The 13,869-nt window shown below is 41.7% G+C and overlaps 1 protein-coding gene across 1 annotated transcript; it reads left to right on the plus strand.

Annotated features, from left to right (window-relative positions):
* The first annotated feature begins 1,387 nt into the window (after positions 1 to 1,387).
* nr1d1 (nuclear receptor subfamily 1, group d, member 1) lies at positions 1,388 to 12,803 on the plus strand. Its single transcript, XM_074697316.1, has 8 exons — positions 1,388 to 1,744; positions 8,307 to 8,576; positions 8,726 to 8,814; positions 9,107 to 9,251; positions 9,347 to 10,092; positions 10,264 to 10,449; positions 10,655 to 10,865; positions 11,106 to 12,803. The coding sequence occupies exons 1-8, from the start codon at positions 1,693 to 1,695 to the stop codon at positions 11,324 to 11,326; spliced, it is 1,920 nt and encodes a 639-aa protein (XP_074553417.1). The 5' UTR covers positions 1,388 to 1,692; the 3' UTR covers positions 11,327 to 12,803.
* Positions 12,804 to 13,869: the final 1,066 nt, after the last annotated feature.

Genomic DNA, 13,869 nt, shown 5'->3' on the forward strand with positions numbered 1-13,869 from the left:
TTTTATGTTCATTTCAAATAGATTGGATTTAAAAACACTTACCTGTTCCACACTGATCTTACTTATAATGTCTTACAAATTTACATATTTAATGATACATAACATCACATACTTTTTCTTATCTTTTACATGCACTCTCGAGCTGTTTTTGTGTTGTTCTTCTTTGCTTGTATGCTTGTTCTTTCTTATTGTTATTTCATTATGTTTTTATGTTTGTATTATTTGTTTCTAACTTGCACTTAATTATTGTACATTTTAAAGAGTATCTGAGTTTTTGAAAAGCACTTTTTAACTAAGGGAATTATTGTTGTTGTTATTGTTGTTTGTAATATTATTGATTGTATTATTATGATTATTATTATTTATATTACTATTAGCAAGAAGAAGATGAAGAAGAGGAAGAAGATGCCCTTTCATGACTTACAAAAGCAGATTACACTCTCAGTATAAAGATTAAGCATCTTGTTGTATATTTTTATCATGTGTGTAGATATGGGGGGGGAGGGTAGGTGTCTGATGAGGTAAAGAGCAAGATGTACATCAAGCCATTTACAGTGACGACTTGCAAAAAGTAAACCAGAATATCGAAACTTCCATAAATGTGTACATTAAAAAAAAAATTCAAGGCCGTGTTCTCAGAGTGTACGAGCCCCCTGTACACCACAAATGTCGGCGGATGGTTCTTGAACTACTGTTTTGATCTTTATCATATCATATGCTCTGTTACTGCACACTGTAAACCATGCAAAGACAAAATAAATTAATTGAATGATAAACAATTTGTCTCCTCTTCTCTTGTTATGTTTATTATACCAGGGTAACATATAGACCTTGTTGTACTGGTTGGTATTTCTGTATATCCATTCCTTTTTCATTTTCAAATTCTTGAGAACTCAATAAAATATTAAGTTTGGGGGAAAAAAAGAAAAATATCCTTTTTTGTCCCTGATTATGGGACATATAGAAATATTTAGGACATATAAGAAAAAACTATTAAGAGTGGCCTGTCAGATGTTTGTTGTTCTTTCATCCAGTTCTGAGTTTGTAAAAGGATTTAACGTGTTCCATCTGTTTTTATTACTTTTAACAAACTCATTTTTTTCTTTTCCCCCATCTCTCTTGAAACTAAGACGTGGGAATGTTGGTTGCAGGTTTATATTGAGAAGGAGGGAATCCCTTTGCCTACACTTCCCATAATCCTCTTCTGCCGCAGAGCAGCGGGCAACTCCACGTGCTCGGGGATTTAAAGGAGCATGGACTCCGCGGAGGTTTGAGAGGAGGGGCGGAAAGTGTGTCACTGGGGCACGAGGCTCTCTCCGCGGTCACATGGTCCCGTTTTCTGCCGCGTGCAGGCACCACGGCCTCCGAACATTCACGTCGTCATCATCCAGCAGCCTGCTTGCTGCGCGCGCGCCCCGTTTGAAAAAAAGAATACAGAGAGAGAAAGAGAGAGGGCAGCTCGTACAGCAAATGACAGGCTCCTCGTGCGGCAGAAAGACATCACTGTAGTTCAATTAAAGAAAGAGGAAAATGATGGAATAATGAAGTAGAAGCACTTCATTAGACACATTTTCTTTTTCTAGCTTTAAACATTTTTGCTGAACTTTCGAGTTTGTGATGCAGGCGGCTGAGCGGAAAACATACAGGGTTGTCTGAAGATCGCTCTTGTGCGCGACCCTTGTGGATCTTAGGATGACGACTGCCATGGACACCAACAACAACAACAACAACAACAACAACTCAGGTAAACAACTCCTGCCTCAAGCTCCCACTTCATCCCCTTTATCCTGATAAATCACTGCAATTTAGGGAAAGGAGCGTGGGGCGTCTGTGCGTAACGGTCCCGTACGTTTGGGAAGTGCTGGACTGTCAGGTTGTTTGTGAACGCTCATGTGATGTTTAACGGTGAGGTTTAGTTTCCATTTTCAAAATTCACGATTATTTTCTTTGAAGTTTATTTTTTTATACGCTCAACTTTGCATCACAAACTCAAGTTGCAGATACAAGCGGGACGCCGTGCGTAAAAACGCCCTTGCGCTCAATAATTTTACATTACTATAATGTCTGGTTATTGTTACATGTGTTTGAATGTTTGGCATGTGTTTGCAGGACAGTGATAGACGTCAAAATTTTCGATGAATCCACGAGTAATGTGATTAAGTGCATTTAATGTCGTGTTAGTAGAACGTATGCTTTTCATGTGCTGCTGCTGCGTCTTGACACGAGAACACCAGAGGTGATCCAGAACCGGTGGATAAAGACGTAGGCGAGAAGTCAAACCCAGAATCGTGTTTTCATATGAATAAATATTGAAAGTCTGATTGTGGAAAGAGTTTGAAAAATCCGGGTTTATCTGCAGCCTCACACTTGCTGACCTGCCACATGTCCGTGAGTCTGAGGAGCATCATCACGGGGACAGACACCGTGATTCCGGTCGTGTTTCAAGGAACTGGGTCACGATGACAGCCTTCGGTCGCTGGGTCGCTCAGTGTCAGGTGGACTAGGAGGATGTGTGTGTATACATGTGTGTGTGTGTGTGCTCCCTCCCTCCACTACAGCAGCCGTTGCAGCTTCACATGGAGCTGCAAACCGGGCCATGTGCGCTTTGTTGTCACTGAGCTCGCGTTGTGATTGGCTGCTGCTTTGACTCAGCTTATTGCGTAATTCTCCTCCACACCTCCGTCTCTGTTTCTGTCTCCGTTCACCTGGAATCATGATTCCCAGCACATTTCAGTCTAACCATTCAAACGTAAGGTAGCATATCTGAACATGAATGGTAAAGAAAAACATCCACAAATCTAGATATTCTTATGTTTAGTGTTAAGAGACTCCATCACCTGTGAAATTATGATTGGGTATATCCCCCCTCCTGCCTCTTTCACCCTCTCACCCCTCCCTCCTGTGAGAGAAAGTGGAGCAGCAGTAGGAACCTGTCCCCTCGCTTTGCCTCTGCTCCAACCGCCAAAAACAGACTAATTTGTGTCAAGATTCAGCCTCCAAGTAAGTCCAAGCTAATCTGACTGAAATAGCAGGTGCAGAGACTCAACATTAATCCATCATGAGCAAGACAAACTTCATTTAACAGATGAGAAATTTAAAACTCACAGGAGGACAGACAATTTAATACATTATATTTGATCTGAAACCTCTTCTGTTTCATCTGTTTTGATTGTTTGCATTAGTCTGTTTGGATGACACTGGCCACATGGAAGGCATGCTGGTGTGAATAAATTAGTGATGAAAAAGTCTGAATGAAGCAGCCGATGATAAAGGTGTTTAAGTTAAAAGGATCACAGATGGTGTAGGGATAGAAACTTACACACAGCTGTCGGGGAGTCATGCTTTGACACTACCGATAAAGTCTTATTCAGACATCGGGTGGTATCATCATATAAAAGATAGCTGGGTGACTGTGTGACAACTACATGTGGATGACATGTCGAGAACTCCTACCGTTGTACAAAAATGAAGCCAAAATGCCAACTGAAGACGGACTGGAATATTGTAATGTTGATATTTTTGAGGCCAAGATGTTTGTAGAAGATTCTTCAAACCATGGCAGATGTTATCAACAAAACTCACTAACCACATATCAAAACCTCTCAGGTCTACGTCAGAACAGATCCTTGTGCTGGTTTAAAGCAACGCCTCTTAAATCGTTCCTCCTGTATTGGAAAAATCCAGTGTGCACAGCACTTCAGGAGCCTCAAAACACACTTAAGAGCCCTCTTGGGAGCAAAAATGTAATCTAAAGTTTTTTGTTGATTATGTTTTTCTTTTTGTTTTGTTTTTAACCTTTATTTAACCTAGGGATGGGTACCTTTTACATTTGAAACAATACGATACCATTGCGGGTACCTGGCAATCAGTACCTGTACTCCACAGTACCAATTTCCGGTACTTTTTTGTGCTTATATGGTAAAAATAATTTCAATTTGTTTAAAAATGTTATATATATATTTTTCAATTTAACATATTTATTCTTCAATATATAACCTTACAATGCTGTGTTCATGCCCAGCATGGAAAATTGCCTTCTCTTCTATTCCCTCACAGTCACAAGGACGAATTTAGGTACCTAAACATGGTACCTTTTGGTTTTACGTTTATGGTTACTCTGTACTTTTGACAGAGTTTGGTCTGTACCTATTAAAGTACCTAATTTGGTACCCATCCCTAATTCAACCAGGTAAAATAACCTTATGAGATCAGGATCTCTTCTGCAAGGGTGATCTGGCCAAGAAAGCAGCAGCACCCATCATAAAAAGTGCCGTCTTGGGAGCCAAAATGCACTTAACTTCTCTCTTGGGACCAAAAAGGTGCACCAGAGTGCCCTCTTGGCTGGTCAAAACATGAAACAATGCCCTCTTTGGTAGCAAAAAACATGTGCTGTATATGCGTTTGACCATGTCCCATCTGTTGGCATGAAGGAGACAGGCTTTCTGACCTATACCAAACCAGCCACTAGGAGGTGCTTCCCAAAATGTTTAGGTCTGCTCCCCTTTTGTAAGTTAACTAATAGTAATACATAAGAGAACACTGTGTTACATTACATCATCACTCTGAATCCTGAAAAAAGATGTCCCAAAACAAAATAAAAGTAGCAAGAGTAAAAGCAACCTTTTCCTCCGGGGGGGGTCACCAGAATCAACGCAACCTAAAAACTCCTCAGAGTGCCTTTAAAGAATCAACTCATCTGTCTGTAAATAACAACAGAGAGGCTGCTGTTGAATCGTTATAAATCATGAGACTTGTTAAAACTCAAAGACTCCTTAAAGAAGAAAAGAAGAGCTTTACTGGTTTGATCTTTGGCTCTTTTAAGGCCAAGTAGCCTGTATGATACTTCTGTGTCCAAGTTTTCTTTATTTTTGAGGTATATTTGACTGCGCATAGCCTTGTTTTATCACAGAAAATCTAACTTTTATATAACCCACAGATAACGAAACAGTTTCATTGAAATAGTATCTGAGAAATTTATACTTTTTGAAATAATTAGGAGCAAACCATGAGTTAAAAATGAGACATATCTTATTTGTTAGGCAGATGAACTCCTCCCTGCTTCATTGATGCTTTGACTCCAGTGTGGCATCACATGTTAAAACCCCACCTCCCCTTAACTGTGTCTGTTTCCAAGAACATCCTGAATGGCTCCACACACTGTTTATCCGAGTGTGTGTGTGTGCTTCTGCTGGGTACACACTATCAGAGGGAGTACAGTAGGTTCACTCCTTTCTTCCTTTTACGGCTGTGTGAGGGTTAATCATAGAATGGACTCCGATGATGGTCCTCACATATATATCGCTCCATCTCTTTGGTGTGTGTTGGTGTGTGTTTGCGTGTGGGCTGTGATGAATGGAGGAAACGTGAGAGTGCAGCAGAGGGAGGGGGAGGTGTGTACGTGTGGGCGGGCCTGACTGGAGCCAGTCCCGTTGCAGAGTCTGCTGTGTGAAGAGCTCACGTGTTACAGGGGCATGACACACACTCACACACACACACACACTCACACACCCTGAGTCTGCTAGAGAGAGGGTAAGCATGTACTGACACACATCTATAATATTCACTGAGTACTACAGTTCACAAAGATATCACATCATTTAACACATATGTTATACCTACGGTAAAACTAAATAATGTGTCAAATATCTGTTGATTTTTAGACTCAACCTGACACCAAAAATATCCACTACAAAATAAAGAGGCTGTTTTTCCTTTCAGCCCACAGCCCCATTTATGGATTCATCCACTGCTGAAAATAGTCCCAAACAAATGGTTCAGTGATTCCTCTGCTTTATCTAATGAACTCATCTGAAAGCAGCTGGTTTGGGAGAAATTAACAATTTAAGCTGTAATGAATTTCTTACATTAGTTGAATGATGTGTTAAAAAATGAAGTCAATGAAGAAGTTTGAAAAACCGCAACGTCCACTAGAAAACATTCCTTTAGAAACCGGTCAGTGATGTCTTTTCAGGGTGTCAGTGGCGATGTCTGTCTTAGGTTTCACCTTCAGACAGTGTTGGATAAAGAAAAAAATAACATACAGAGATTTAATGTGTTTTTGTACGAGGATGAAAAAATTGTCATTTCAGTTTTTGACACTCCAGCCTCTTTCAACTCAGGAGTTGATTCCAAACAATCCGAAAATATGGGAAAGAGATGAGTCGTGATTTTGGAACAATCCATTGAGTAGTTTATGTGACTTTTATCTTGTCTTGAGAATGTGTTTGTTTAATTGTTTTTACTGACCCTGGTTGTAATGTGGTTGTAGAGCACCTGAAACCTGTTCACAATTTGAAATCGAAAAAATTCAAGATAACAAAGAGTTCTGGGAGGAACTTCTAAGAAATCAACAAGGAATGAGGTTAAGTGGCATTTAACTAGCCTAAAGCAACTTTGGGCAGTCATTAGACAGATCTGCGCCTCCTTATGTCTGCATGGTGGAAGGCAGGGAACTGTTCATATAACAGAAATAATTAGCAGCAGCTACAGGATAGTATTATTACCCAAAGTGCCCAATCCCAATTTGGAAAATGTTATTTTTGTGTATCTTACACCTTCCATGAGGCTACATTCAGGACAATCCACCACTCATACCCTAACTAGTCTTTCCCCCAGTGAGACATGAAGCTGTCCATCCTTCAAATATCTGAGACGTTTTAACAAACACGAGGAAGCAGCTTGATGAGTGTGCAGGGTAAACAGAGCTATTCATGAAGCTGCTTCATAAAAATGTCACGTGAAGACAAGAATGATTAAAAGCATCGATATGGCCGATCTGAATCATCCTGAGGCGCACGTGTCGATCACACTCTGACTCATCAACATGTTTATTGTGTTTATAAGTGTGCTTTATATGCTGCAGGAGGGTTCGTCTGAATGTGAGGAAGCAGGCTCTGAGTGTGCGTGTGTTTGTGTGTGTATGTGTGCTTTATCACCTCTCAGACGGAGCTCAGGCATCACGTGCAGCAGAGACACGTGGGAAACAGACTGAATGAGTGAGTGCTGTTGCAGGAATGGAGAGCAGAATAGAGTTTAGACTCAGACAGCAGGTGGGCTGTCACCTGCTGGAACAGTGTGGTCATAACATGCCTACACACTGTACACACACACACACATGAAACTCAGACTGATAACACTCCATGTTATACAATATAGAATACTGCAAAAAGAAGCAGAAGAAACCTGAATGTCACAGGTTTCTTTAAGCACTTCTCTGTTTGACACTGGCTTAAATTTGATTAATCAAAACGTGACTTCAGGCCTCAGCAGAAACACAGACAGTAATAAGCCACAGGAACCACTTAGTTCCTTGAAAGTAGTTCCTGGAATTGAATGTTCCTGTTATTTTTGGTGTTAAAAAACACATACAATAATAACTAGCTGACATATTAATTTCTCTGTAGATATTATTAAGGTGTGAGGTTGGACTGTGTGTTTTTGTAGGTGTGTGTGTTTTTCCATCTGCTGTTCAGTCTGTTCCTGCCATTACAGAGCTTCAGCCTCTGATCTCATTGGTCAAAATCTTTCGATGCTTAAACCACTAAAGCTGAATTTTAAATTTCATTTTCTGTCATTTTTTTTTTACCTTAAGTTAGGGTTAGAGTGGAAACATATTTTTCCATGAAGCTTAAGTCCAAAATGTAGTTTCTGTTTTAAGGCAGAGAGCAGAAGGAGGAGGAGGACTCTCCTTACCCTCGGGCTGCTCCCTGCCCCTCCCTCCTCTGTTCTCAAAATTCTTAGAAAGCTGTTTTGGTTTCTGATTTTACTACCAAACAAGCCCACCCCGTTCACCATGGTTACAGGAAAACAGTGCGACAATTCCTGTTTAAATTCCCTTCACTCCTTCACTGTTTCATCCCCCCATCCCTCACACACATACACACACACACACAGACCAGTTGCTGCAGTTTGTTCTCTTGCTGTATGATTTTTTTCCAAACCTTTCTGATTTGTATGGTTTTCAGAAAGAGGAGGAGGATGTTTAACAAAGAGCAACACCACTGTGTGTCTAAAATCAAGATTTGATCCCACAGATGTCCTCACTCATACATCTCAGTGTGTAAATTCGTTATAAAAGTGTCTAGGATCCAAAGTCACAGAGTAAAATATCAAAATATATTTAAAAAAAAGGAGATAGCCTTTAAAAATTATGTGTTATAGGATGTAACCACCCTATAGACATGTTTGAGGTTTGAAGGATAAACATCTTCCTGTCCTGTCTTCCTTTGTGTTTCCTGATTGTGATGCTCTAAAGCTAAGGTTGTAACATCAGTTGTGGATGATTACCGCTCCTCTTCTCTCTGCAGGGGGTGTGATCTCATACGTGGGTTCCTGTGGAGCATCTCCGCCCCGGACCAGTCCGGTCTCTATGTACAGCGAGAACTCAAACTCTCAGCCCGGCTTCACTTCCTCCTCCTCCTCCTTGACTCCCTCCTTCCTCAGCAGCGGCTCCAGCTCAGGCTCTGTGGGAGACGATGGCTCCTCCTCGGCCTCCTCTTCAGCAGGGGGCTCACCTCGAGGCCGGGATGATGGGGGGTCTTTGAGAGCATCGCCTAGCAAGTCTGTGGCAAGCCTGAGTAAGAACACAAACTAATACATGAGTTAAACACAAAACAGTTTATACAGATGACGATTAACATTTATTTTCCTCAATAACATCATAAATTTGACAAACTGAGTTGTGTTTGCATTGGTGATGCTGTATGTGTGTGTCTTTGTGTTTCAGAGCTGAACGGCATGGTGCTGCTGTGTAAGGTCTGTGGAGATGTGGCCTCAGGTTTCCATTACGGAGTCCATGCCTGTGAAGGTTGCAAGGTGAGATACTAATTAAAGCACACACACACAAACATATACAGTCATTTCAACATGATGACATGTGACAGCCAATCAGGGCTTAGATCTCTGAATTCCTGGAGTACACCAGAAATGATCCATAAAAACCAGCATTATGATGTTTCAGTAAACTTAGGAAAAATAAAGAATGGTCCTGGGGTCATACAGCTGAAGAAAAACCTTTGTGACACTTTCTGTTAACAGTGAAACTGAGACTCTCCAACATACCTGTTTCAGTAATATATCTCCTCCCTCTGACTTCTTCTCTCTCCAGGGTTTCTTCCGGCGCAGCATCCAGCAGAACATTCAGTATAAGAAGTGTGTGAAGAACGAGGGCTGCACCATCATGAGGATCAACAGAAACCGCTGCCAGCAGTGTCGCTTCAAGAAGTGCCTGTCTGTAGGCATGAGCAGGGATGGTAAGCACTCACCTGTCTCTCTTTTCACCTGTGTTTCTGCACACCTGCGAGCCTGTCAGTCTGATCTGACTCCTCCTCCTCCTTCCTGTCCACAGCGGTTCGTTTTGGCCGGATCCCAAAGCGTGAGAAGCAGAGGATGCTGGCTGAGATGCAGAGCGCGATGAACAACATGGTGAACAACCAGCTGCAGAACGACTTCCAGCTCGCCAGCCTCTCCTCCTCCTCCTCTTCATCCTCCTCTACTCATTCATCCTCCTCCTCCTCTCCCTGCCCAGGGGTGACGATTGCCCCCCAGCCTCAGCCCTCGGCCCTGCCTCTTGCGCCTTCCTCTCCGTCTCCTCCAGCACCGGCAACCTCTTCCTCACCCCCTCCTCTTTCTCTTCCTCCTCCTCCTCCGTCTTTTCCTCCCCTCCCCTGTCAGAGCCCCTCCCCTTCCTCCTCACCTCCCCCCAGCCCCGGGTTGGACACCACCATTAGTGCCATTGCTCGGGCTCACCGTGAGACCTTCCTCTATGCTCACGACAAACTGGCCAATCCACACGTGCCACCTCAACAGCAGAATAACCACGCCCACCTCGGCAATGGGGAGGCGGGGCACTGGGGCCCCAACAGGTGCCCCAATGGTTACCACACCAACGGCCTCAACACCATCTACCACCATAACAACAACCTGGGAACTGGGCGCTACCTGCAGGACAACAGCAAGAACATCACGCATCATCACCATGGCAACGGGAAGAGGAGTCTGCTCAACAGTAATCTGATTGGAGGAGAAGGGCTCAATGATCATGTGACCCAGGGGCAGAACTGTCCAATGAAGAACAGCAACGGGATAGTGTTGGTAAGAGTTGAACAAATGTTAATTTTTAAAGAGACAGTCCCAGGGATCCGCCCCCTTCATTTACTGTAACTACTTCGTTATAATGTTGATGATGAGTGATGACCCTCTTGCTGTCAGGAGTCTCTGATTGGCCGGTTTAAACTGAAGAGCATCTCCTCTCTTTTTCTCCAGGCCTGTCCGATGAACATGCAGCCTCACGCTGACCCCTCAAAAAATCCCCAGGAGATCTGGGAGGACTTCTCCCTCTCCTTCACACCTGCTGTCAGGGAGGTGGTGGAGTTCGCCAAACATATCCCAGGATTCAGTTCTCTGTCCCAGAATGACCAGGTCACTCTGCTCAAGGCGGGAACCTTTGAGGTACGGATTCAGTTTTACTTGTTTTTGATAGTTCAGTATGTCGAGACAGATGTTTGGAATTAAGACAGCAACCATTAGCCAGTTAGCTTAGCATAAAGCCTGAGGGGGGACTGGTAGCATGGCTCCTTGGCATTCAAGTAGTTTTCAGTCTAGAGGCCATTCGAGAGACTGCAGCTGATTCTTTCTTCTTCTTCTTTCCCTCCAGGTGCTGATGGTACGCTTCTCTTCCCTCTTCAATGTGAAGGAGCAGACAGTCACTTTCATCTCTGGCGCCACCTACAGCCTGGAGGAGCTGCACGCCATGGGGATGAATGAGCTGCTGGGGGCCATGTTTGACTTCAGCCACAAACTGGCAGCGCTGGAGCTGAGCGCTCAGGAGCTGGGACTGTTCACTGCTGTGGTGCTGGTGTCTGCAGGTGAGTCAGGTTCTCTTATCAGCGAGGCAGTCTTTCAAAAGTCAGGTTAGGGCGAATTAAATCTCGATGACAGGTTGTTCAGAAAGAGAAGAATATGAAATCCAGTCTATTTTTTTTGTTCAAATAAAATTTAGATTTTTTTGTTGTTGTTGTAGGTTATTTTGCCTTCATTTGATAATTCAAGCATCTGACTCAGTGGTGACTTCTTCCTAATGTTTTTCTCCTCTTCCTCTTCCTCAGACCGATCAGGCATCGAGAACGTGGCGTCAGTGGAGCAGCTTCAGGAGAACCTGATCAGAGCACTGCGGTCACTGATCAGCAAGTCGACAGCTGTCCCCGGGAACAACCATAATCACGTGGACTCACCACGTTTCACCAAACTGCTCCTGAAACTTCCAGACCTGCGGACGCTCAACAACATGCACTCTGAGAAGCTGCTGTCCTTCCGTATCGACGCCTGATGACCTCACAGTGATGTCACAGGCGGTTCCCAGATCAGTTTGACTGTTGATGCTTGCTGACGGGAATAAAAACTATATCATATGGTGCTCTCCATCGCTGTGATGTTATCATCCCAGGACTGCAAAATGATGATGTCATCATCATCAGAACTGCTCAACTCATGGCTCACCGCCAAAATAAGAGTCTGTGGCGTACAGGGCGGCGTTTTGGCCTCCAGGACACAAGACTCACCACATTGAAGGAACATCTGACTCTAGAGATGCTTATTTGCTGATTGGCAAATTTGAAATATTAAAGTCTGTTTTGTCTAGCTTAGCATGAACTGTGCTAAGGTAGGCTCAAAATACTCTTAACTAATTTCTGTCCAAGATTAAGAGATTCAACCCAAAACCATCGTCTAACGACAGAACAGAACTGTTAAAAAGTCAAACTCTTCCAGTTTGAACATCATCAGGAGGAAATATCCAGAACTTCCTGGCACCACAGACAGACGCTGGAGCTTCACTTTACACAAACACCAGCCAATCAAACAGAGGAACAGCCGTGACTGATAGCTCTACTGACGAATGTGACTGAGAAAGAGAGGGGATGTGTTCAAAGTCAGAGGTTACAGCACTGCTGTGAGCGTCTGACAAACAATATGCAGCAGATCTTCTGTATAAAAAACTGTAAATATCCAAATATGCTTGAAAATGTGTTCAACGCACAAAGATATATTATACATCTATATTTTTGTTTATATGGGAAAAGCCTGTGCAAATGTTATGACTGTATGAAAATGTGAGGAGCACAGACTGTATCTTCAATGTTTGAAATGCATCTAATGAAATCAAGATTATCTGATGTTTGTATTTTAATCTGTGTTTCATGTTGTAAAGGCACTATATACTGTATATACAAAAATATAAATACAATTCTAAGGCCTGAATGTCTTGTTTTTTATTTGTCTATTATTAGTTCATAATAATTTTTAAAGATGAAAAAGACCAGTCATAAATAAGTATTCAGGTCACCTGACTTATTTCTGCCTCTTATTGTGTATAAGGACACTTCCAAATCAACATTGGAAATAACTGCTTCCTTCCTCCAATCCAGACATAAAAATAAATGTAAAGTGTTAATGCATGAAGAAAGTAGATCAAGAAAATACTGTTTAAAAAATTATATTTTATCTTTTACATCCAAAATACATACATCAATAGAGACATGTGTTTTTCTTAATATCCATTTTAAATAAAGAATTCGAAATCAAACATCCTATGCATCAAATGTTGGTGTTTTTGGGATTCTTTGAGCTCCTTCTAAAAACACAAAGCGGCTCAAAAATGACAAGAGTCCAAAACTTGTGATAATGACAAAAGAATAAAAAAGATGCAGATTATTTAATGAGTCTCAGTTTTTTTTCCATTCAAAGAAAATAAAATGGGTCAAACTGCAGCTTCATAACCAACTTCCCACTCTGCTCTCTCATTGGCCAGCTGCCTGAGCATTACCATTGGCTAATAAGGAGCCAGGAGGCGAGGCTACAAGAAGTGTGTCCCAGTTTTGAACTGCTCTCATCCTGTTTGAAGATGTGACACTGTTAGTGTGCTGATTTCTTGTAAAATATCTTACATAACTAACTGTGGTTGTTTGGCTCATGAAGATTCGAGCCAAAAAGAGAAAATCTTACCCTAACATGACTGAGTGTTTTCCTTTACTTATAGACCTCAGAGTATCTCTAACACTCTGTCAAACTAACAGTTGTGAGAAAAAAAAGATAAAGTAAAACTTTCTTGCCATAAATGAGTGAAATAAACTATTTTCAAAAGTAAGTTTCAAGTTTTATTAGTTTTCCCATTATGTTTTTTTTCTCTTTTTTTGCCAACTTCAGTCATGTCCCGCTTTATGTCATGCTATATGGATGTACGACAACTTTTCTTATTCCCAGTTTATCATGTCTGCCTTTGATCTTTTACTAATTTTGCCGTTCTCTATCAAAATATACCAGATCTGTTTTAGTTTTACCCAGCAGTGAAAGCCCCGAGTTAAATTCTGACATGTCAGCGATCATAATTTCATTTGTTTTGCAGGTATTTGCATTATTCTGAATCTCTATTTAAGTTTCAGGTCTTCTCCAAAACAGCATGATGTTCATTTAGTAACTTAAAATCCCGTTAAATGTCAGATACACTAGAAAGCAAGATGAATTGAAGGCGGGGCTAATTTGGACAAAAGCATCTGCTAAATGAAAATGAAATTGTAATCTAGAAAGATAGCAATGATGAGAGATTCTGTTTCAATATAGTTCAGTACACAAAATTATGGTAAAAACAGAAATTATTGTTATCACTTCACTTGGAGTGACACTTTAAATCTTTTTGTATAATTGTGTCATAAATGTTTCTAACCTCACTTGTTTTATTCTTACTCAGCACATGCAGAACAAACATCTTTGAGTCCTTAAGTTGAACCTTGAACCTCCGGTGACAGCCGGAGACAAAAAGCCTGTCCCCTAACATGTGATCATGTGTGTGTGTGAGAACATACAAATATGCATATA

Source organism: Halichoeres trimaculatus, unplaced genomic scaffold, assembly GCF_033239565.1.
Source record: "Halichoeres trimaculatus isolate MK-OKI-2021-1 unplaced genomic scaffold, fHalTri1.1 fHalTri1_scaffold_20, whole genome shotgun sequence".
In the NCBI taxonomy this organism is placed as follows: domain Eukaryota; kingdom Metazoa; phylum Chordata; class Actinopteri; order Labriformes; family Labridae; genus Halichoeres; species Halichoeres trimaculatus.